The following is a 22,641-nucleotide window of genomic DNA, read 5'->3' as shown; positions in this document are numbered from 1 at the left end:
CAGTATAGGAGCAGGTTCAACAGCACGCGGCTATGTTGCATAGTTTAGGGACAGCCATGGATCGCGTGCTGCAAACTATGGAAAGATGGGAGAGAGGAGGTCTCCCGGTAAATCATAACCCAGCACCAACACCCGCACCTCAACCTCCACCATCCATCCCTCCACCGGTCGGAACCAGTGGAATTCGGCTCTCGCTCCCGGGAGCGTATGACGGAACAGCAGCCGGGTGTCAGGGTTTCCTCTTACAGCTGGAGCTATACCTGGCATCTGTTCATGCGTCCCCTTCGGGACACGAGAGGGTGGGCGCTCTCATCTCCTGTCTGACTGGTAAAGCCCTGGAGTGGGCCAACGCCATCTGGGGAAGAGAGGGATCTACCCTGGATAATTATGATGACTTCTCTCATTTACATTTAAGTCATTTAGCAGACGTACATACATTCATACTTTTTTGTACTCGCCGTTTCCGGGCAGTCTTTGACCATCCACCTGAAGGGAGAGCGGCGGGAGAGCGATTGTTCCATCTCAGGCAGGGGATGAGGAGCGCTCAAGATTTCGCTTTGGACTTCCGTACTCTGGCCGCTGGTGCGGGATGGAATGAGCGGGCCCTGATCGACCACTACAGGTGTAGTCTACGAGAGGACGTTCGTAGGGAGCTAGCCTGCAGGGACACCACTCTCAACCTGGACCAGCTGGTGGATTTATCTATCCGGCTGGATAACCTGTTGGCCTCCCGTGGGCGTCTAGATCGGGGTCCGCCCATTACATTACCCAGCTCCTTGGATCCAACCCCTATGGAGTTGGGAGGGGCTGCTAGGAGGGAGACCAGAGGGGGAACCACTCCATGTACCAACTGTGGACGCAGAGGGCACACTGCTGTCCGGTGCTGGGGTGTTTCTCCTGGGAGTCGAGGTAGCAGGCGGAGCACTGGTGGGTCGTCTCAGGTGAGCAGGCACATAACTCACCCAGAGCCTTCTGTTGCACTCATGTGGTTATCTATAGAATTTCCTGGGTTTTCCCCACATTCCCAGCATAAGGCGCTAGTAGATTCAGGCGCAGCTGGGAACTTTATTGACCGCTCTTTGGCTCATAGCTTAGGGATCCCTATTATTCCTGTTGATGTTCCCTTCCCTGTACATGCCCTAGATAGTCGTCCTTTGGGGTCGGGGCTGGTTGGGGAGGTCAGTGCCCATCGCTATGAGAACGCAGGGGGATCACGAGGAGAGAATTAGTCTCTTCCGGATTGACTCTCCTGCGTTTCCTGTTGTGTTGGGTCTGCCCTGGTTGGCCTCTCATGATCCGATTATTTCGTGGCAACAGAGGGCTCTCAAGGGATGGTCCTGTCAGTGTTCAGGGAGGTGTGTAGGTGTTTCCTTAGGTGCCACTACGGTGGAAAGTCTAAACCTGGTTTCCACCATGCACATTCCTCCCGAATATGCCGATTTGGCACTCGCCTTCTGTAAGAAGAAGGCGACTCAATTACCACCCCATCGACCGGGGGATTATGTGATAGATCTCTTGGTAGACGCTAAACTTCCCAGGAGTCACGTGTATCCCCTGTCACAGGAGGAAACGGTGGCTATGGAGACATATGTCACCGAATCTCTGGGACAGGGATACATTCGGCCTTCCATCTCACCTGTCTCCTCGAGTTTCTTTTTTGTGAAGAACGGGATGGAGGTTTGCGCCCGTGTATTGATTATCGCGGATTAAATAAGATCACGGTAAAATACAGTTACCCGCTGCCACTTATAGCGAGTATGACCGAGTCATTACACGGGGCGCGCTTCTTCACAAAATTGGACCTCAGGAGCGCTTACAACCTGGTGCGTATCAAGGGGGGAGATGAGTGGAAGACAGCATTTAGCACCACTTCTGGGCATTATGAGTACCTCGTCATGCCGTACGGGTTAATGAATGCTCCATCAGTCTTCCAATCCTTTGTGGATGAGATCTTTAGGGACCTGCACGGTCAGGGTGTAGTGGTGTATATAGATGACATTCTAATATAATCCGCTACACGCGCCGAGCATGTGTCCCTAGTGGGCGGGGTGCTTGGTCGATTGTTGGAGCATGACCTGTACGTCAAGGCTGAGAAATGTCTGTTCTTCCAACAGTCCATCTCCTTCCTAGGGTACCGCTTTTCAGCGTCAGGGGTAGAGATGGAGAATGACCGCATTTCAGCCGTGCGTAATTGGCCGACTCCAACCACGGTAAAGGAAGTGCAGCGGTTTTTAGGGTTTGCCAACTACTACCGGAGATTTATCCGGGGTTTTGGTCAGGTAGCGGCTCCCATTACCTCACTGCTGAAGGGAGGACCGGTGCGACTGAAGTGGACAGCTGGAGCGGACAGGGCGTTTGGTCACCTGAAGGCTCTGTTTACTTCAGCTCCCGTGCTGGCTCATCCTGATCCTTCCTTAGCATTCATAGTTGAGGTGGACGCGTCCGAGGCGGGGTTAGGGGCTGTGCTGTCTCAGCGTTCGGGTACGCCACTAAAGCTCCGCCCCTGTGCATTCTTTTCGAAGAAGCTCAGCCCGGCGGAGCGAAACTATGATGTGGGGAACCGGGAGTTGCTGGCTGTTGTCATGGCTCTGAAAGCGTGGAGACACTGGCTTGAGGGGGCTAGACACCCTTTTCTCATTTGGACTGACCTCCGCAATCTGGAGTACATACGGGCAGCGAGGAGAATGAACCCTCGCCAGGCAAGGTGGGCCATGTTTTTCACCCGTTTTGATTTCACCCTTTCCTACAAACCAGGTTCCCAGAACGTTAAGGCAGACGCACTGTCCCGGCTGTATGATACAGAGGAGAGGTCCTCAGATCCCACTCCCATCATTCCAGCCTCTCGCCTGGTGGCACCGGTAGTATGGGAGGTGGACGCGGACATCGAACGGGCGTCACGTTCAGAGCCCATTCCACCTGACTGTCCGTTTGATGTCCGCGATCGTTTGATCTGTTGGGCTCATCCGTCACCCTCCTCTGGTCATCCTGGTATCGGTCGGACGGTGCGCTGCCTTGCTGGGAAGTACTGGTGGCCCACTTTAGCTAAGGACGTGCGGGTTTATGTGTCCTCCTGTTCGGTATGTGCACAGTGCAAGGCACCTAGACATCTGCCCAGAGGGAAATTACAACCCCTTCCCGTTCCACAGCGACCGTGGTCACACCTATCGGTCGATTTTGTGACGGATCTTCCGTCGTCGCAGGGTAACACCACGATCCTGGTCGTTGTGGATCGGTTTTCTAAGTCCTGCCGTCTCCTTCCTTTGCCCGGTCTCCCTACAGCTCTACAAACTGCGGAGGTTCTGTTCACCCACGCATTCCGGCACTACGGGGTGCCTGAGGATATAGTTTCTGATCGGGGTCCCCAATTTACGTCTAGAGTCTGGAGGGCGTTTATGGAACGCCTGGGGATCTCGGTCAGCCTTACCTCAGGTTTCCACCCCGAGAGTAACGGGCAGGTGGAAAGAGTAAACCAGGATGTGGGTAGGTTTCTGAGGTCCTATTGCCAGGACCGGCCGGGGGAGTGGGCAGCTTACATCCCCTGGGCGGAGATGGCCCAAAACTCCCTCCGCCACTCCTCTACCAACCTATCACCGTTTCAGTGTGTGCTAGGTTACCAGCCGGTCCTGGCACCATGGCATCAGAGCCAGATTGAGGCTCCTGCGGTGGATGAATGGTTTCGGCACTCAGAGGAGACTTGGAACGCTGCCCATGTGCGGTTACAACGGGCCATCAGGAGACAAAAGGCGAGTGCCGACCGCCATCGCAGTGAGGCCCCGGTGTATGCACCGGGGGATCGGGTCTGGCTCTCGACCCGAAACCTACCCCTTCACCTGCCCTGCCGGAAGCTGGGTCCGCGGTTGGTGGGGCCATTTAAAGTCCTGAGGAGACTGAACGAGGTTTGTTATAGGTTACAACTCCCCCCTGATTACCGTATTAATCCCTCGTTCCATGTGTCTCTCCTCAGGCCGGTGGTGGCTGGTCCGCTCCAGCAGTCTGAGGTGCGGGAGGTCCCTCCGCCCCCTCTTGACATCGAGGGGGTCCCGGCGTATACCGTAAGGGCCATCATGGATTCTAGACGTCGGGCGAGGGGCCTTCAGTACCTCGTGGAGTGGGAGGGGTACGGTCCGGAGGAGAGATGCTGGGTACCGGTGGAGGACATTCTAGATCCATCCATGTTACAAGAGTTTCACCGTCTCCACCCGGATCGCCCTGCACCTCGCCCTCCGGGTCGTCCCCGAGGCCGGTGTCGTCGCGCTGCTGGAGCCGCGCGTCAGGGTAGGGGTACTGTCACGACTTCCGCCGAAGTCGGCCCTTCTCCTTGTTCGGGTGGTGTTCGGCGGTCGACGTCACCGGCTTTCTAGTCACCATCGATCCATTTTTCAGTTTCGTTTTGTTTTGTCTGTATTATACACACCTGGTTTCAATTCCCCCATCATGTTCCCTATTTAACCCTCTGGCTTTCATTTCTGTTTTGTCCGTGATTGTTTGTGCGTTAGGTGTTGTAGTTGATACGTATATGTATCTGTTTGTTTTCCATTTGTGGAATTGTGCATTTATTTGAGTAAAACACTGTGGTTTTCGCTCAACACTGTGTCCTGCGTTTGACTCCAAATATTCTCCGCACACAACCCTGACAATATGTATGTTGTAATATGATGTTACAGGAGTGTCATCTGAAGAATTCTGAGAAGGTTAGTGAAAAAATTAATAGATTTTGGTGGTGATAATGCTATCGCTCTTTTTGCCGTGAATCAATGCTGGGGTAATGTTTGCACATGTGCTATGCTAATATAACGATTTATTGTGTTTTCGCTGTAAGACACTTAGAAAATCTGAAATATTGTCTGGATTCACAGGATCTGTGTCTTTCAATTAGTGTACGCTGTGTATTTTTAAGAAATGTTTTATGATTAGTAATTAGGTAATACACGTTGCTCTCTGTATTTATTCTAGTCGAGTTGTGATGGTGGGTGCAATTGTAAACTATGATTTATACCTGAAATATGCAAATTTTTCTAACAAAACCTATCCTATACCATAAATATGTTATCAGACTGTCATCTGATGAGGTTTTTTCTTGGTTAGTGGCTATCAATATCTTTATTTGGCCGAATTGGTGATAGCTACTGGTGTTGAGAAAAAATAGTGGACAAAGAAAAATGGTGATTTTTGCTAACGTGGTTAGCTAATAGATTTACATATTGTGTCTTCCCTGTAAAACATTTTATAAATCAGAGATTATGGCTTGAATCACAAGATCTGTATCTTTCATTTGGTGTCTTGGACTTGTGATTGAATGATATTTAGATGCTACTATTTAATTGTGACGCTATGCTAGCTATGCTATTCAGCTTTTTTACTGGTGGGGGAGGTGGGAGTGTTCCCGGATCCGGGTTTCTGAGTCGGTAGAAGTTAATTAAGTTGTTTTTGTACGACCGCATCAATCCCATGATGCACAACTCTTGGCTCCTTGATTGCTATTATACAGTAAGATACCTTTATTTTTTAGCATCTCAATGGAAAACAGCCAAGAGTGATGACAGGTATTACACTGAAGATGGAACACACTGTCACTCTCCCTTTTCTGGGCTGAGAGATGGTGAGAGCAGTGGAGGGATAGGGATGTTGTACCCATCAATGCTCTGCATACGGGCTATAACCTTGGGGATATTGATGAACACACATACGATCTTAATATGATCATTCTTTTGTTGATGAGAATTTTCCTGCACAACAAGAAATGCAAACTTGTAGTGTATTCAAGGTTTAAAAAGGCTTCAAAAGTTTGTAATTTCCACTTTAAAATGCCAGACTTAATTTGCCCTAACGTAAAATGTATCAACCCCTACAAAAAATATCCATGATTTCAAATCAACATAATAATTGGCATTTCCTGTTGCTGCAGGATTATTTTCCTGCTGTAGCAAACTGGCTCAAATTAAGATCCTACATCTGTACCTAGCTACACTATCAAGGACAGAGAAACGTGAAGCTCACACGGAATGCTGGGAGTCTAAACATAACGTGTCCCTTCCTCTCCTTCCTCACTATGCAGGTGATGAATAAGCCTAGCGCTGTGCTCAGCTCTGTGACACAGGCTGTGACACCTCCCGAGAAGTTAGTCATGAATCTTTAATGTTTATAAATTCCTGCCTCACCATCACCCCTGACTTTTCTCTCTCTCTCTCAGTGTCTGAAATCTCATTACAGAATCTTAGTGAGGACCAAGTTGTGTAAAAATTTAGGGCAGTGGAAAGACCAGGATCGATGTGTCTGTAAGTGTACGTACAATGCATTCGGAAAGTATCCAGACCCCTTGACTTTTTCCACATTTTGTTACGTTACAGCCTTTTTTTAAATGTACTAAATAGTTTTTTTCCTCATCAATCTACACATTACAGCCCATAATGACAAAGTAAAAACAGGTTTTTACAAATTTATAAAGGATAAATAACAAAAATATCACATTTACATAGATTTGAAATTGGAAGTTTACATACACCTTAGCCAAATACATTTAACCTGTCTGGCTCTGGCGTTCCGCTAGCGGAACTCCTCCCACATTCCACTGAAAAGGCAGAGCGCGAAATTCAAAAGATATTTTTTAGAAATATTGAACTTTCACACATTAACAAGTCCAATACAGCAAATGAAAGATACACATCTTGTGAATCCAGTCAACATGTCCGATTTTTAAAATGTTTTACAGCGAAAACACCACGTATATTTATGTTAGCTCACCACCAAATACAAAAAAGGACAGACATTTTTCACAGCACAGGTAGCATGCACAAAGCCAACCTAACTAACCAAGAACCAACCAAACTAACCAAGAAACAACTTCATCAGATGACAGTCTTATAACATGTTATACAATAAATCTGTTTTGTTCGAAAAATGTGCATATTTGATGTATAAATCAGTTTCACATTGCAGCTACCATCACAGCTACCGTCAGAAATAGAATCGAAGCAGCCAGAGTAATTAAAGACACCAACGTAAAATACCTAAATACTCATCATAAAACATTTCTGAAAAATCAATGGTGTACAGCAAATTAAAGACAAACATCTTGTGAATCCAGCCGATATTTCCGATTTTTTTAAGTGTTTTACAGCGAAAACACAATATAGCATTATATTAGCTTACTACAATAGCCTACCACACTACCGCATTCATTCATCAAGGCACGTTAGCGATAGCAATAGGCATGTTAGCGATAGGGAATAAACCAGCAAAAGATATTAATTTTCACTAACCTTCATAAACCTTAATCAGATGACAGTCCTACAACATCAGGTTATACATACACTTATGTTTTGTTCGAAAATGTGCATATTTAGAGCTGAAATCAGTGGTTATACATTGTGCTAAAGTAGCATCTTTTTCACAGAATGTGCGGATATTTTTATGACATTCACACTATTCTGACCAAATTACTATTCATAAACGTTACTAGAAAATACATGTTGTATAGGAAATGATAGATACACTAGTTCTTAATGCTGTAACGGTAATGTAAGCTTTCATCCGAAAGAGGAGGAGCAGGGATTCGACCAAAACGCAGCGTTGTGAAATGACATGATTTTTAATGAACAAAACAGAAAACACGAACGAACACTTGAATAGTTACAAAACAATAAACGACGTAGACAGACCTGAACGACGAACTCACATGAAACACGAAGAACGCATGAACAGGAAAACTGCCTACATAAAACGAACAAACAAACAAAACTGAAACAGTCCCATGTGGCGTAACATAACACAGACACTGACACAGGAGACAACCACCCACAACCAACAGTGTGAAAACACCTACCTTAATATGGCTCTCAATCAGAGGAAATGAAAATCACCTGCCTCTAATTGAGAGCCATATCAGGTCACCCTTAACAAACATAGAAACACACAACATAGACTACCCACCCAAACTCACGCCCTGACCGTCAAACACATACAAAATAACAGAAAACCGGTCAGGAACGTGACAAATGCAATCGCCGTGTTAGAATTCTAAAAATAACTTCATTACGATATGCAGTTTACGTTATGCCGAGAGCGTGCCCAAAACCTGGCCGCAAACGACTACTACAACATGTTCAACAAATATATGAAATAGCATCATAAAATGGGTCCTACTTTTGATGATCTTTCATCAGAATGTTGTACAAGGGGTCCTTTGTCGGGAACAATCGTTATTTGGATTTAGAATGTCCTCTTCTCCAGTCAATTAGCACGGAAAGCTAGCAAAGTGGCGCTAAGCTCTCCTTCCTGAACAAAGGCACACAACGCAACACGTCTAACGTCCCTAATAAATTTAAATAATCTAATAAAACTATATTGAAAAAACATACTTTACGATGATATTGTCACATGAATCAAATAAAATCAAAGCCGGAGATATTAGTCGTCCATAACGACAGCTTATCAGAAGGCAAATCCAGGTCCCTTCACGCGCTCTCCAGAAAACAGGAAACTGGTGACACGTCATGCCGAGAGCTATTATTCGACCCCAGATCAAGTTATTCACTCCATTTCTTCTCTCACTGCCTGTCGACATCTAGTGGAAGACGTATGAAGTGCATGTATTCTAATATATATCAAGGACATTAATAGGCAGGCCCTAGAACAGTGCATCGATTTCAGATTTTCCACTTCCTATCAGGAAGTTTGTTGCAAAAGGAGTTCTGTTTTACTCACAGATATAATTCAAACGGTTTTAGAAACTAGATACTGTTTTCTATCCAATAGTAATAATAATATGCATATTGTACGAGCAAGAATTGAGTACGAGGCCGTTTAAATTGGGCACGATTTTTTTTTTTACCCCCCAAAGTGAAAACAGCGCCCTCTGTCCTCAACAGGTTAAACTCAGTTTTTCCACAATTCCTGACATTTAATCCAAGTAAGAATTCCCTGCCTTAGGTCAGTTAGGATCACCACTTTATTTTAAGAATGTGAAATGTCAGAATAATAGTAGAGAGAATGATTTATTTCAGCTTTTATTTCTTTCATCACATTCCCAGTGGGTCAGAAGTTTACATACACTCAATTAGTATTTGGTAGCATTGCCTAAAAATTGTGAATGGGTGAATTTGGCTCCTGTCCGAGCTGGTGTAACTGAGTCAGGTTTGTAGGCGTCCTTGCTCGCACACGCTTTTTCAGTTTTGCCCACACATTTTCTATGAGATTGAGGTCAGGGCTTTGTGATGGCCAGTCCAATACCTTGACTTTGTTCGACTTAAGCCATTTTGCCACAACTTTGGAAGTATGCTTGGGGTCATTGTCCATTTAGAACGGGTTCCAAGATGGCGTAGCAGTGTAGACGTGTTTGTTTAGTCCTCTCGTGTACGTTTGTATTTTTCGTATTTCTTGTATATATTTAAAAAATAATAATAATTCTATCTCTTTTCGATTTTTAATTCGATTATACCTTTCGGTAACCTACCTCACCCAATGTGATACGGAATCGCTATTATTTTTTAACTTTGGAACACATTCAAGAACCCCCAGTATCTAACCAGCTAATCAGCTACAAGCTATTTAGCCATTTTTAGCCGCTGCTAGCAGCTTTTACCTTCTGCACAGACACCAGCCCTGTTATTAGCCTGGATATTACTCACCAATTTACCAGCATCGGACTGTCTCTCTACAACAACGCCGGAATCCTGCTGTCATCCCTGAGCCACTACTTCTGATCCTCACAGCTAGCTTGCAGCTAGCGCAGCTAGCGCCACGGCCACGAAGCTAGCACCAGTTAGCAAACACAATTCTACAATCACAACCTCTCTTTCAAAATCGCCATCCGGCTTGGATTCTCTGTCGACACGACCACGTCTGGTGTGCAGACGAATACCCCATCCGCTGTGCCCTCAACCGGCCTACGTCTGAGCAGACCCCCTCCGTCTGAGCAGACCACCCCCCGGGCTACTAACTTTAACCTCTACTCAATAGGGGGAGCTGTTAGCACTTTTTGTTTTTGATGTTGCCAAATTAAACTGCCCAGTACTCAATTCTTGCTCGTACAATATGCATATTATTATTATTATTGGATAGAAAACACTCTCTAGTTTCTATAACCGTTGGAATTATGTCTCTGAGTGAAACAGAACTTTTCTACAGCACTTTTCCTGACAGGGAGTGAGATTTCAGAAATCTTGGCCTCTGCTTCCAGGTCAGTTTTAAGGTCCCTGTGAATGCTATGGGGATACAAACACTGCCTACGCCTTCCTCTAGATGGCAGGAATGATTCAAGCCATCATCTCTGATTTGTAAAATGTTTTACAGGGAAGACAAAATATGTACATCTATTAGCTAACCACTGTTAGCAAAAAACAACAATTTTCTTACTCCACCATTTTCTTACTGCATCAGTAGCTATCACCAATTCGGACAAATAAAGATATTGATAGCCACTAACCAAGAAAAAACCTCAGATGACAGTCTGATAACATATTTATTGTATAGGATAGGTTTTGTTAGAAAAATGTGCATATTTCAGGTATAAATCATAGTTTACAATTGCACCCACCATCACAACTCGACTAGAATAAATACAGAGAGCAACGTGTATTACCTAATTACTAATCATAAAACATTTCTTAAAAATACACAGCGTACACTAATTGAAAGACACAGATCCTGTGAATCCAGACAATATTTCAGATTTTCTAAGTGTCTTACAGCGAAAACACAATAAATCGTTATATTAGCATAGCACATGTGCAAACATTACCCCAGCATTGATTCACGGCAAAAAGAGCGATAGCATTATCACCACCAAAATGTATTAATTTTTTCACTAACCTTCTCAGAATTCTTCAGATGACACTCATGTAACATCATATTACAACATACATATAGAGTTTGTTCGAAAATGTGGATATTTAGCCACCAAAATCGTGGTTATACAATGAGAAAAGTAGCCAAGCTGGTCAGAAAATGTCGGGCGCCATATTAGACAGTGATCTAGTCTTATACATAAATACTCATAAACTTGACTAAAAAATACAGGGCGGACAGCGATTGATAGACAATTTAGTTCTTAATGCAATCGCTCAATTACATTTTTTTAATTATCCTTACTTTTCAATACAGGTTGCGCCAAACGAAGCTACACCAAACAAAATGGCGGCATAAGCGTTTAACATTTTTCGACAGAAACACGATTTATCATCATAAATAGTTCTTACTATGAGCTGTTCTTCCATCAGAATCTTGGGCAATGAATCCTTTCTCCGGTCTAATCGTCTTTTGGTCGAAAGATGTCCTCTTGTCCCGTCGAAATGGCCACTAACGTTCACCATGCACTCAAAGTGCCCAGCTCCTCAAAGTGCATCACACAGAAATGCCATAAAATCGCCCTAAACGGATATAAATTGCTATAAAACGGTTCAAATTAACTACCTTATGATGTTTTTAACACCTATAACGAGTAAAAACATGACCGGAGAAATATTACTGGCTAAACAACAGCTTGGAAGGAGGCAAGTCCGATGTCCATCGTGCGTCAGGCGCAGGCAGGAAAAGAAAGCTACTTCCGGTCATTGGTGTTTTATACAGGCCCTGATTGCGCAATCGACTCCATTCAAAGCGTCACCACGTACTGACATCTAGAGGAAGACGTAGGCAGTGTTTGTTTCTCCATAGCATTTACAGAGACATTACAACTGACCTGGGAACAGGGGCCAAGATTTCTGAAATCTCACTCCCAGTCATGAAAAGTGCTGTAGAAGGAGTTCTGTTTCACTCAGAGACATAATTCCAACGGCTATGGAAACTAGAGAGTGTTTTCTATCCAATAATAATAATAATATGCATATTGTACAAGCAAGAATTGAGTACTAGGCAGTTTAATCTGGAGACCGATTTATGCTAAGTCAAAACAGCACCCCCTATATTCGCATGAAGTTAACTACTTGACGCTAGGGGTCAGATTTTTTAACGCTAGGGTTCAGATTGGCTCAGTTGGTAGAGCATGGTGATTGCAACGCCAGGGTTGTGGGTTCGATTCCCACGGGGGGCCAGTACAAAAAAAGTATGAATGCATGTACTTGTAAGTCGCTCTGGATAAGAGCGTCTGCTAAATGACTTAAATGTAAATGTTATCTATAAGTCTTTGCCTGGTAAAGCTCCGCCTTATCTCAGCTCACTGGTCACCATAGCAACAACCATATTACGCGCTTCAGCAGGTATATTTCACTGGTCATCCCCAAAGCCAACACCTACTTTGGCCGCCTTTCCTTCCAGTTCTCTACTGCCTATGACTGGAACAAATTTCAAAAATCATTGAAGCTGGAGTCTTATATCTCCCTCACTAACTTCAAGCATTGGCTGTCAGAGCAGCTTACCGATCTGTAAATAGCCCATCCAACCAACTACCTACCGCATCCCCATATTTTTTCCCCTGCTCTTTAGCACACCAGTATTTCTACATGCACATCCTCATCTGCACATCTATCACTCAAATGTTAATTGCTCAATTGTAATTACTTTTCCACTGTGGCCTATTTATTGCCTTACCTCCTGACTTCGTTTCCACACACTGTAGATTGATTTTCTATTGTGTTATTGACTGTACATTTATTTATCCAATGTGTGACTCTGTGTTGTTATTTTTGTCGCACTGCTTTGCTTTATCTTGGCCAGGTCGCAGTTGAAAATGAGAACTTGTTCTCAAGTGGGTACCTGGTTAAATAAAGGTGAAAAAAAACAAATGAAATAAAATAAATGATTCTCTGAATTCAGAGCTTCCTTGTAATAGAAATAATTTATCAGCAGCCTCCCTCCCGCTGCAGCCCACAATGTCTGTTCCCCCCACTGAGGAATTAAAAACATTCTCCACTCAGACACACTGATCAATTATCAAATGCCAATAAATCTGAACTATACCAATGTACACACCCAGGGACATTTCCACTGGGCATTAGTGAAGAATTGGAGGGGTTGGAGTAATGACTGCTTGGCAACAGAAACATGGGAACAGTGTTTTAAGGGAAAATAAGTTCTGTACTGTTATTTGCTGTGGTTGAGATTGATTGTGTTTACAGGATGTCAAATTAAAATGTGGAACCCAATACTTTTTTAAAATTGAATTATTTTTCCTCTCATTCTAAAATAGCTCTGTTCCCAACATCAAATCAATTGCTATGATGTCAGCCTAGTCCGATTGGTGTAGTGGAGTTTGTTTGCCCAAAACAAACTCCAAACACAACCACTACTAAACTATTTTTCCAGACTTTGGGGCTTTTGGCAGGGACAGTCAGCCCTGTTTGGTGGATCAATTGGGGAATAATTATGATGACTGAATCTTGAAGTCTGCATCATGGAGAAATCAATGAGATTGGTGGTTCTGTGGGATTGTGGGATTATCAGGCAACAACCTTCAGATAACTGGACACATGAATGTTCTTGCAACATCCCATGAAACATGTCTAGAACATGCTAAGTAGGTTCTCATGAGGTTTTTGCTAACATACATAGAATATTGCCCTAAAAAACGGATACTCAAACATCAAGGGAACATTACATGTAACATCACAAAGATGTTTTCTCTCCCTAGAAATGTTAGCTGGGCAGTCACAGCTGCCTGTTTTTCCCCCCTTTTCTCCGCCTGTCTTTGTGCCCCTTTTGTGTTCAATCCTTTTCTATTTCTCTTTCTCTTCTTCAAATATAACCTTATTACGTCTAATATTCGCCTCTGTCTCTCTATTCTTACTTTCCCTATTTGCCTAAGTCATGAGGTCCATGTGTTCTATGCAATTAAGACTAATATCACCCACTGGGTAGAGCAGCAGAGAGAGATATCAAAGAGCCAGAACCAAGGGAGGGGCCAATGGATGATCTGGGATTGGAGCTGGTCTGACACTGCTTCAACAGAAAAATTCTGCAGAAAAGTTCAAAAGGTAAAATTGGGCCATTGCCATCCAACCATCCAACCAAAAACAATTATATAACACTTATTCTTGTCAATATGTGTAATGTCTCGTTAATTTATGGCAAGGAAATGATATATAGCGGAGCTTCTTTTAACTTGCATCGGTAGACTAAAAACAATTTTAAAAACAGAGAGCCTTCAGATTCGCCCACAAGGACAATATGGTGACATTACTCATGAGGAAATCTTCTCTACCCACTCACACACAGAATGGAGATTACTAATTCACTTATGTCCTCCCAGGCCTGCCAAAGATATACTAGTGGACTGGCTAACTAAATAAATGATGGGAAAGGTAAAAACAAATGAAGGCAGTGTGATGCATGGAGATGGAGAGAGAGAGCTGCTCATTAGGCCGCGAGTCGGAGAAACGACACCAGCGGGACACCTGGGCAAGGAGCAGGAAAGAACAACGATTGGAGGGGAGATAACAGAATATCTAAGATGGCCCTGGAAAATGTTTTAATCAAGTTGGCAGCACTAGTGCTGGCCTGGAGGGTGGGGACTGGAACAGGCTAGAAGGTAAGAGGAGGGGGTAATGAATGGAGTGGGCTATATGAATACTGTGACGTTGATTCATTTGGTTTTGTAGATTTTTGGACAAAAATCAAGTACCTGTATTTGTTACTTTGAACAAAGAGGAACAAAGATGTGAAATATGTAAAAAGCAGTAGGCACGGTGGGCCTTTCTATAAACAGTACTTAGATGACAAAAGTAAGATGCAGGTAATATCACAGTAATTTCCTCAACCACCAGCTCTCCAAACCCAAATTAAGTCCAATCATCCCAGCGAGAGGAAGTCACTCTAAATACATGCATAGTGTAGATGAATACAATGAAAATACACAAGGCTGTAATTTAAAAAACGATGACATCTGACTCTCAACAACTTGTTGTTGGTACTAAATGCTGAATAGTGACAATTATCAGCGTCTCTCATGGTAAGAGATATCCATTGGACAGCTAGTGACTCACCCTGAGTGTTTGGGGAGACCGGGGTAGAGCTCCTACAATGTCCACCTGTGCCATATCCTCAGCATGCTCATTGACACCATGGATGAACATCACGGTGCCGCTGTCAATCACGTCCCGTCTGGCCACCAGGTTCATCTCCTCATCAACTTGGAAGTCTGGGTGGGACACCTCGAACGCCATGCCCTCGTTCCCCACACAGTCATCAAATAACACTGGGGGGAGAGAGAGAAAGAGGAATAAAATAACACAGCTGTTACCAACACTGTTTAGACAGCTTTGCTAGATGGTTGTCCCTTCACATATCTTTATTGAGTTCCTGTGCATCACAGGGACTCTCCCTAATCTACATGTGCTGTCTCTGATCAGTAGCAGTCTCTTCCAGGGTTCAGTGATCCCTACGCGTGAACAACGTCACATGAATGACACCTGCCATGGTAGCTATTCAAATTAGCTAACCTTTGGCTCCCTCTCTGTCAATTACAAATACACAAATGGACAGATACATATACACACATCCACATCTGCTAATGCTGTACCTACTACTCCTTATACATAAGTATGTGATACTGTGCGGAGTGTGAATGTTTGCTTTCATTTAGTTTTTTTTAGCGCTTTGGTGCAATTTTCATAAGTATGTGGTACATTTTCACAATGCTTCGTACCAAACTCAAAACAGATAATCAAAAAGGAAGTTGTTTCAAAACTCTAAGCACATTTTCAATTGACTTGAAGTACGACACACAAAATCATACAGTCATCATTCAGTCTTTCATCTAGAAATACATGGTTCACATTGCAATGCATGTTCATATAAAGTAATTGCTTTTCACAATGTAATGCTCATATTACTTTTGATATGATTGTGTTCTCACTCGTTAAAGGCCCAGTGCAGTCAAAAACATGATTTTCCTGTGTTTTATATATATTTTCACACAATGTGGTTGGAATAATACTGTGAAATTGTGAAAATTATGCGAATGCCTTTTTTGTATAAAATGTTTGAAAAGACCACATGAACATGTCTACCTCTTTTGGTGGTGCCTGGTGACATCAGTTAACTTCTTCAGGCTAGGGTCAATTTTTCTCCACTTCCTGTCTGAATGACATGCCCAAAGTAAACTGCCTGTTACTCATGCACAGAAGCCAGGATATCCATATAATTGGTACGATTGGATAGAAAACACTTTGAATTTTGTAGCAATGTTAAAATAATGTTTGAGAATATAACACCATAGATATGGTAGGACACAATCCAAAGAAAAACCAACCAGAATTGTTTTTTTTGAGAGCCCATGCTCTTTCAATGGAAAGTATAGGGTTATATCCAAATCCAGCTCCCAGATTGAAATTCCTATGGCTTCCACTAGATATCAACAGTCTTTGTTCAAGGTTTCAGGCTTGTTTTTTCCAAAATGAGGAAAAGTTTAGTACTAGGAGTCAGAGTTGGAAATCAATCTGTGCCCTAACAAAACAACCATGCATGTCGTAGCTGGGACCCTTTGGATTGCAAATCAGAGGAAGATTTTCAAAAAGTAAGTGAATATTTAATCGCTATTTATGATTTCATGGTGCCTGTGCTGGTTGAATAATATTTTGATGTGGGGGCGCCGTCCTCAAACAATAGCATGGCATGCTTTCAGATTTCTCCCGACATTTTCTTTGCAGCTTGGCTACTATTCTCATTGTATAACCACGATTTGTGCCGCTAAATATGCACATTTTCGAACAAACAATATATGTATTGTGTAATATGATGTTATAGGACTGTCATCTGATGAAGTTGAGAAGGTTAGTGAAAAATGTAATATCTTTTGCTGGTTTATTTGCTATCGCTAACGTGCATGAATCAATGCTGCTGTGTGGTTGGCTATTGTAGTAAGCTAATATAATGCTAAATTGTGTTTTCGCTGTAAAACACTTAAAAAATCTGAAATATTGGCTGGATTCACAAGATCCTTGTCTTTCATTTGCTGTACGCTCTGTATTTTTCATAAATGTTTTATGATGAGTATTTTGATAATTCACGTTGCTCTCTGTAGTTATTCTAGTTGCTTTGGTGAGAGTTGTGATGGTGGCTGCAATGGTAAACTATGATTTATACCTGAAATATGCACATTTGTCTAACAAAACATATACTATACAATAAATATGTTATCAGACTGTCATCTGATGAAGTTGTTTCTTGGTTAGTGGCTATTTATATCTTTATTTGGTCGAATTTGTGATAGCTACCTATGCAGGAAAAAAATTGTGGAAAAAAAAGTTGTGTCTTTTGCTATGGTGGTTAGCTAATAGAAATACATATTGTGTCTTCCCTGTAAAACATTTTAAAAATCAGAAATGATGGCTGGATTCACAAGATGTGTATCTTTCATTTGGTGTCTTGGACTTGTGATTTCATGAACATTTTTGTATATGATATCCCTGTGGCTTTAGGCTAGGCTATGCTAGTCAGCTTTTTTGATGGGGGGGGGGGGATCCCGGATCCGGGTTTGTGACTCGTTAGACATTAAAAGGGGTGTGTTTTCTGATGTCCTTTGCAGAAGCTTGATTGTTTACCGTGTGCGTTTGTTTCCTGAGTGATTTAAGACTTTATGTTTGTTGGGTTTTTTCCAGTGTACTGTGATCCTGCGGCTACTGTTTATCAGTAAAGTATTTATGTTTATCCTTAACTTCTCTAGTGTAGGGGGCAGCATTTTCACTTTTGGATGAAAAACATACCCAAATTCAACTGCCAGTTACTCATCGCCAGGAGATAAGATATGCATATTATTAGTAGATTTGGATTGAAAACACTCTGAAGTTTCTAAAACTGTTTGAATCATGTCTGTGAGTATAACAGAACGTATTTAGCAGGCGAAACCCCGAGGACAAACCATTCAGAATTTCTTTTTTTTTAGGTCACTGTCTTTTCTAAGAGATTTCATTAGGAAACCAGATTTCTAAGCCACTTGCTTGCAGTTCCTACGGCTTCCACTGGATGTCAACAGTCGGTGAGTAATAGGTTGAGGTTATTCCTTTGTGTAATGAAGAAATACGGCCATCTTGAAGTCGAGGCACTCCTGGTGTCCTAGGCATGCGTTTCAATCAAACAGAAGGCATGCTACATATCGTTTTAATCCTGTATTGAACACATATCACCCTGTCTTCAATTTTATCGATTATTAACGTTAAAAAATACCTGAAGTTGTATTACATAAGTAGTTTGACATTTTTTGGCAAAGTTTACAGGTAACCTTTGATATATTTTGTCGTCATGTTTGAGCAAGTTGGAACCAGTGTTTTTCTGGATGAAACGCGCCAAATAAATGGACATTTTGGACATATATGGACATATACGTCCATATTGGACATATACATTTTGGACATATATATTTTGGAATTAATCGAACAAAAAGACCATTTGTGATGTTTATGGGACATATTGGAGTGCCAACAACAGAAGCTCGTCAAAGGTAAGGCCATGAATTATATTTTTATTCTGCGTTTTGTGTCGCTCCTGCAGGGTTGAAATGTTTTCTCTCTTTTGTTTACAATGGTGCTATGCTCAGATAATAGCATCGTATGCTTTCGCTGAAAAGCCTATTTGAATTCTGACGTGTTGGCTGGATTCACAACCAGTGTAGCTTTAATTTGATATCTTTCATGTGTGATTTAATGAAAGTTTGATTTTATAGTAATTTTCATAGTCATTCATTTTAATGTGGCGCTATGCATTTTCTCAAGCTTTTTGCCAAGTGATACAGTAGCGTCTTGCCTAAACTCAGATTTTTGGATATAAATATGAACTTTACTGTACATAAAATACATGTATTGTGTAACATGAAGTCCTATGAGTGATGAAGATTATCAAAGGTTAATGATTCATTTTCTCTCTATTTCTGCTTTTTGTTAATGTTCTCTTTAGCTGAAAAAATGGCTGTCTTTTTCTGTGACTTGGCTCATACCTTACATAGTCGTTTGGTGTGCTTTCGTCGTAAAACCTTTTTGAAATCGGACACTTTGGCTGGATTTACAACAAGTGTAGCTTTAAAATGGTGTAAAATACTTGAGGAATTTAAATTATGGGATTTCTGTTGTTTTGAATTTGGCGCACTGCAGTATCGGCTGTTGATGAGGTGGGGCGCTACGTCCCACATACCCTAGAGTGGTTAACCACTGATTCCTCGTCTGGTCTCTTCTCTGCACCTGGGTTCAACTGCACCACGTCACAAAGACTGCGTGGCCAAGCACGACTCCAACACCAGGTTTGCTGACGACAACAGTGGTAGGACCGATCACCGGCAATGATGAGACAGCCTATAGGGAGGAAGTCAGACCTGGCAATGTGATGCCAGGACAACAACATCTCCCTCAACCTGAGCAAGACAAAGGAGCTGATTGTGGACTACAGGAAAAGGAGGACCGAACACACCGCCATTCACATCGGCGGGGCTATAGTGGTCCAAACAATCATGGTCCAAACAAGCCAAGTCAGTCGTGAAGAGGGCACTACAACACCTTTTCCACCTCAGGAGACTGAAAAGACTTGACATTGGTCCCCAGAACCTCAAAAAGTTATAAAGCTGCACCATCGAGAGCATCCTGCCCGGTTGCATCACCACCCTGTATGGCAACTGCTCGGCATCCGACTGCAAGGCGCTACGGAGGGTAGTGCGTAAGGCCCAGTACATCACTGGGACCAAGATTTCTGTCGTCCAGGACCTCTATACTTGGCGATGTTAGAGGAAGGCCCCCAAAAAATTGTCAGAGACTACCGTCAACCAAGTCATAGACTGTTCTTTTTGCTAGAGCAACGAGAACAGTTTCTACCCCCGAGCCAAAAGACTGCTGGACAACTAATCAAATGGCCACCCGGAATATTTACTATGACCCCCCCCCCCCCCCCCCCCCCCCCCCTTTGTTTTTACACTGCTGCTACTCGCTGTTTATTATCGATGCATAGTCACTTCACCCCTATCTACATTTACACATTACCTCTACTTGATACCAGTACCCCTTTATATATTTTGTGTTACTTTACTGTTTATTTAGTAAAACATTTCTTTACCAACAATGCAGTTCAAGAAATAGAGTTAAGGGCTTGTAAGTAAGCATTTCAAGGTAAGGTCTATCTATACCTGTTGTAGTTGGTGCATGTGACAAGTAAAGTTTGATTTGATTGAAGTGGTTTTAACAAGTGACATCAATAAGGGATCTTAGATTTCACCTGGTCAGTCATGGAAAGGTGTTCCTAATGTTTTGTACACTAGGTGGACATTAACTAGGCACTGTTATTGATAATCACTTAACCATTTGGGAAACCTATATAGTTTAATATCTTGTCCAGTACAGATTGAGAACTACATAATGAAAATGTCGGTTTTTAAAGTATAAACATATTATAGCAGGTTCAAGGGTGTGGGGTTTCCGCGTCACCAAGTTCAATAACCAAACACACACAAGGAGCACAGCTAGAATGCAAATGGGTAATTTATTAGGGGGTTTTGCACGCTGGGGGAGAATTCACCAACCATTTCACAGTCCACAAGCCGTTCTCCGGGTCCGTTCTGTTCTCTAGGTGTAATCCTAAAACTCAGGTCCTCAGCCAAACCGGTTCGGTACACAGTGGGGGTAATCAGACCGCTATTTCTCTCTTCTCACACTCTCCATAAAATACACTTCCCTCTCCATTCTCTTCCCCTTTGTGCAGGCAGTTTCCTCTTTTATCCCCAATCACTCACTGGCTTAATGATCAGGCTCGCCTCGTTGGGGCAGGAAGTCTATATAAGGCTCGGGGGTGGAGCCAGCGGGCTGCAAGATATCTCTCTTCAATTATCACTCCCCTCACCTCTCCCTGCCGTCTGCCACAATATAAAGTATGATACCTATTGTAATGTACTATTATGATGATGACTATTATGATTTTACTTCACAGTAAATTGTACAACATCTGATATTGACAAGATCAGATAAGTACTGTATGTAACACACATCCCCTATACAGTAAACATGGGTTTAAAATGAAGTTGCTGGGGTCTTTTAGATGGAGGGGGGTTCACACTACTTTTCTAAAATACCAGTGGTCAATACAGTAGTTTAATATATATTGTTTATGTAGCAGGTGCTTTTATCCAAAGTGACAACAGTGAGTCCATACATTTTAGTATGTGACCCCAGAGGGAATTGAACCCACAACACTGGTGTTGCTTGTTCCATGCTCTTACAAACTGAGCCACACAGGACCACTGCAATATTTAAGTACCATTTACTGTAAAATACAGAACTGTAAAATACAATACATGATGACAATACAGATGGAAGGTGTATGATTGCCATCCCCATGAGTGTACCACACTCCTTCAGGTCATGTGTGAGGCACGCAAAGACATCAATCCAAACCAATGTCATGCTTGGCCTCGCCATGCCAAAAGGCTTTTCTGCAGGTGCATGAACAATAAGGACATTTACTGCGATGTCGATGAGAACTTACGGCCAAATGTTCAAGACAGGCTTGATGCAAACTAGTGCCTGTTAAACGTAATGTATCTTTCATTGATTTTATTTGTTTAATTTGATTACAGTACACGAATGCTATAATTATATCTGATCAATACATTTATTTGTGCATCAATGATTGTGAAATATGTCTTTAATGATCACACCTTTGATCACACATGGGATAGAAATTATGGAAATGTTTATGGGTAGAGCAAGTGTATTGCCTAATGTGAAAATAGTGCAATGTACTGAAGTTTACGGTAGTGTAGCATATTACATTCAAAGGGCAATTTTTTTATATTTGTCTTGCATTATTTGCTATTGAATTAACTGGAAAGATATGATTATGCTGTGTTTTGCTGATTAAATCAATGTTCTAATGGTATTTCACAGAAAACATATTTTGGACCATGCTGTGTGGTGAAAGATGAATGTACAATAAAATGTTTTGAATGCAATACTTGCTGTGTTACAAGTGTTACCAGTTTGGAGTTTTGTATTAAGAGTTTTGAAAATTCACCACATACTTGTGATAATAACACCAACGTGATTGAAAAACACTGTAATAGAGATAATTAATACTTCAATCAGCTTTTATCACTGTCATGTGCTTTGACTCAATTTCCCTCCCCATCCCTCATCATTCTCCACCCCTTACCATCACCATCCTCCTGCTGCAATTCCATGTCTGTACAAGGAAATGGAGTGGTAAAAAAAATATTTGTGTGTGTGTGTGTGTGTGTGTGTGTGTGTGTGCATCCATGTGTGAGTGTCTGTATGTATGCCACCCTGGACACGTGTGTAAAAGGCCTTTGTAGTCTGACAGAGAGATACCGGCACTCCAACATGGTTTATCCTCTCTGATTGTGTTGATCCTATCCTTATCTTACTTAACCACACTCCCCTCCTTGGCCCAACAACTACCTTTCTCTCATCCACCCTGCCCCATTCCACTGTGAGGAGCCCTGGTGGGAGATGGTGGGGTGAAAAGACCTCCCTCCGGATTCTAGACTCATCACATTCTAGATATGGGGGTGAAGAATAAGTTATATAACACTTTATTATTACATGTTCTGATTCACTTTGAGATCATAATTGTTTGAAAAACATGATGATTTCTGGGATATACATGGTTTGATGATGATTCCTGGAATCTGAGCGAGCAGCGGCTAGGGTATTAACAGCGCTATGTGCAAATGAGACCACTCCACCATAGAAGGAATCCACTGCTGCTTTAAGGAAAAGC

The 22,641-nt window shown here is 42.5% G+C and overlaps 1 protein-coding gene across 1 annotated transcript in view; it reads right to left on the bottom strand.

Annotated features, from left to right (window-relative positions):
* The window catches only part of LOC129867600 (cadherin-13-like), a 276,247-nt gene that overhangs the window by 33,284 nt on the left and 220,322 nt on the right, over window positions 1-22,641 (bottom strand). The window contains exon 3 of the mRNA XM_055941106.1: window positions 14,916-15,127. Coding sequence (XP_055797081.1) covers window positions 14,916-15,127 — 212 coding nt within the window. The remainder of the gene's footprint in view (window positions 1-14,915; window positions 15,128-22,641) is intronic.

Source organism: Salvelinus fontinalis, chromosome 12 (assembly GCF_029448725.1).
Source record: "Salvelinus fontinalis isolate EN_2023a chromosome 12, ASM2944872v1, whole genome shotgun sequence".
Lineage (NCBI taxonomy): Eukaryota > Metazoa > Chordata > Actinopteri > Salmoniformes > Salmonidae > Salvelinus > Salvelinus fontinalis.
The sequence above is the reverse complement of the archived record's forward strand: the minus strand, read 5'-3'. Positions and strand labels throughout refer to the sequence as shown.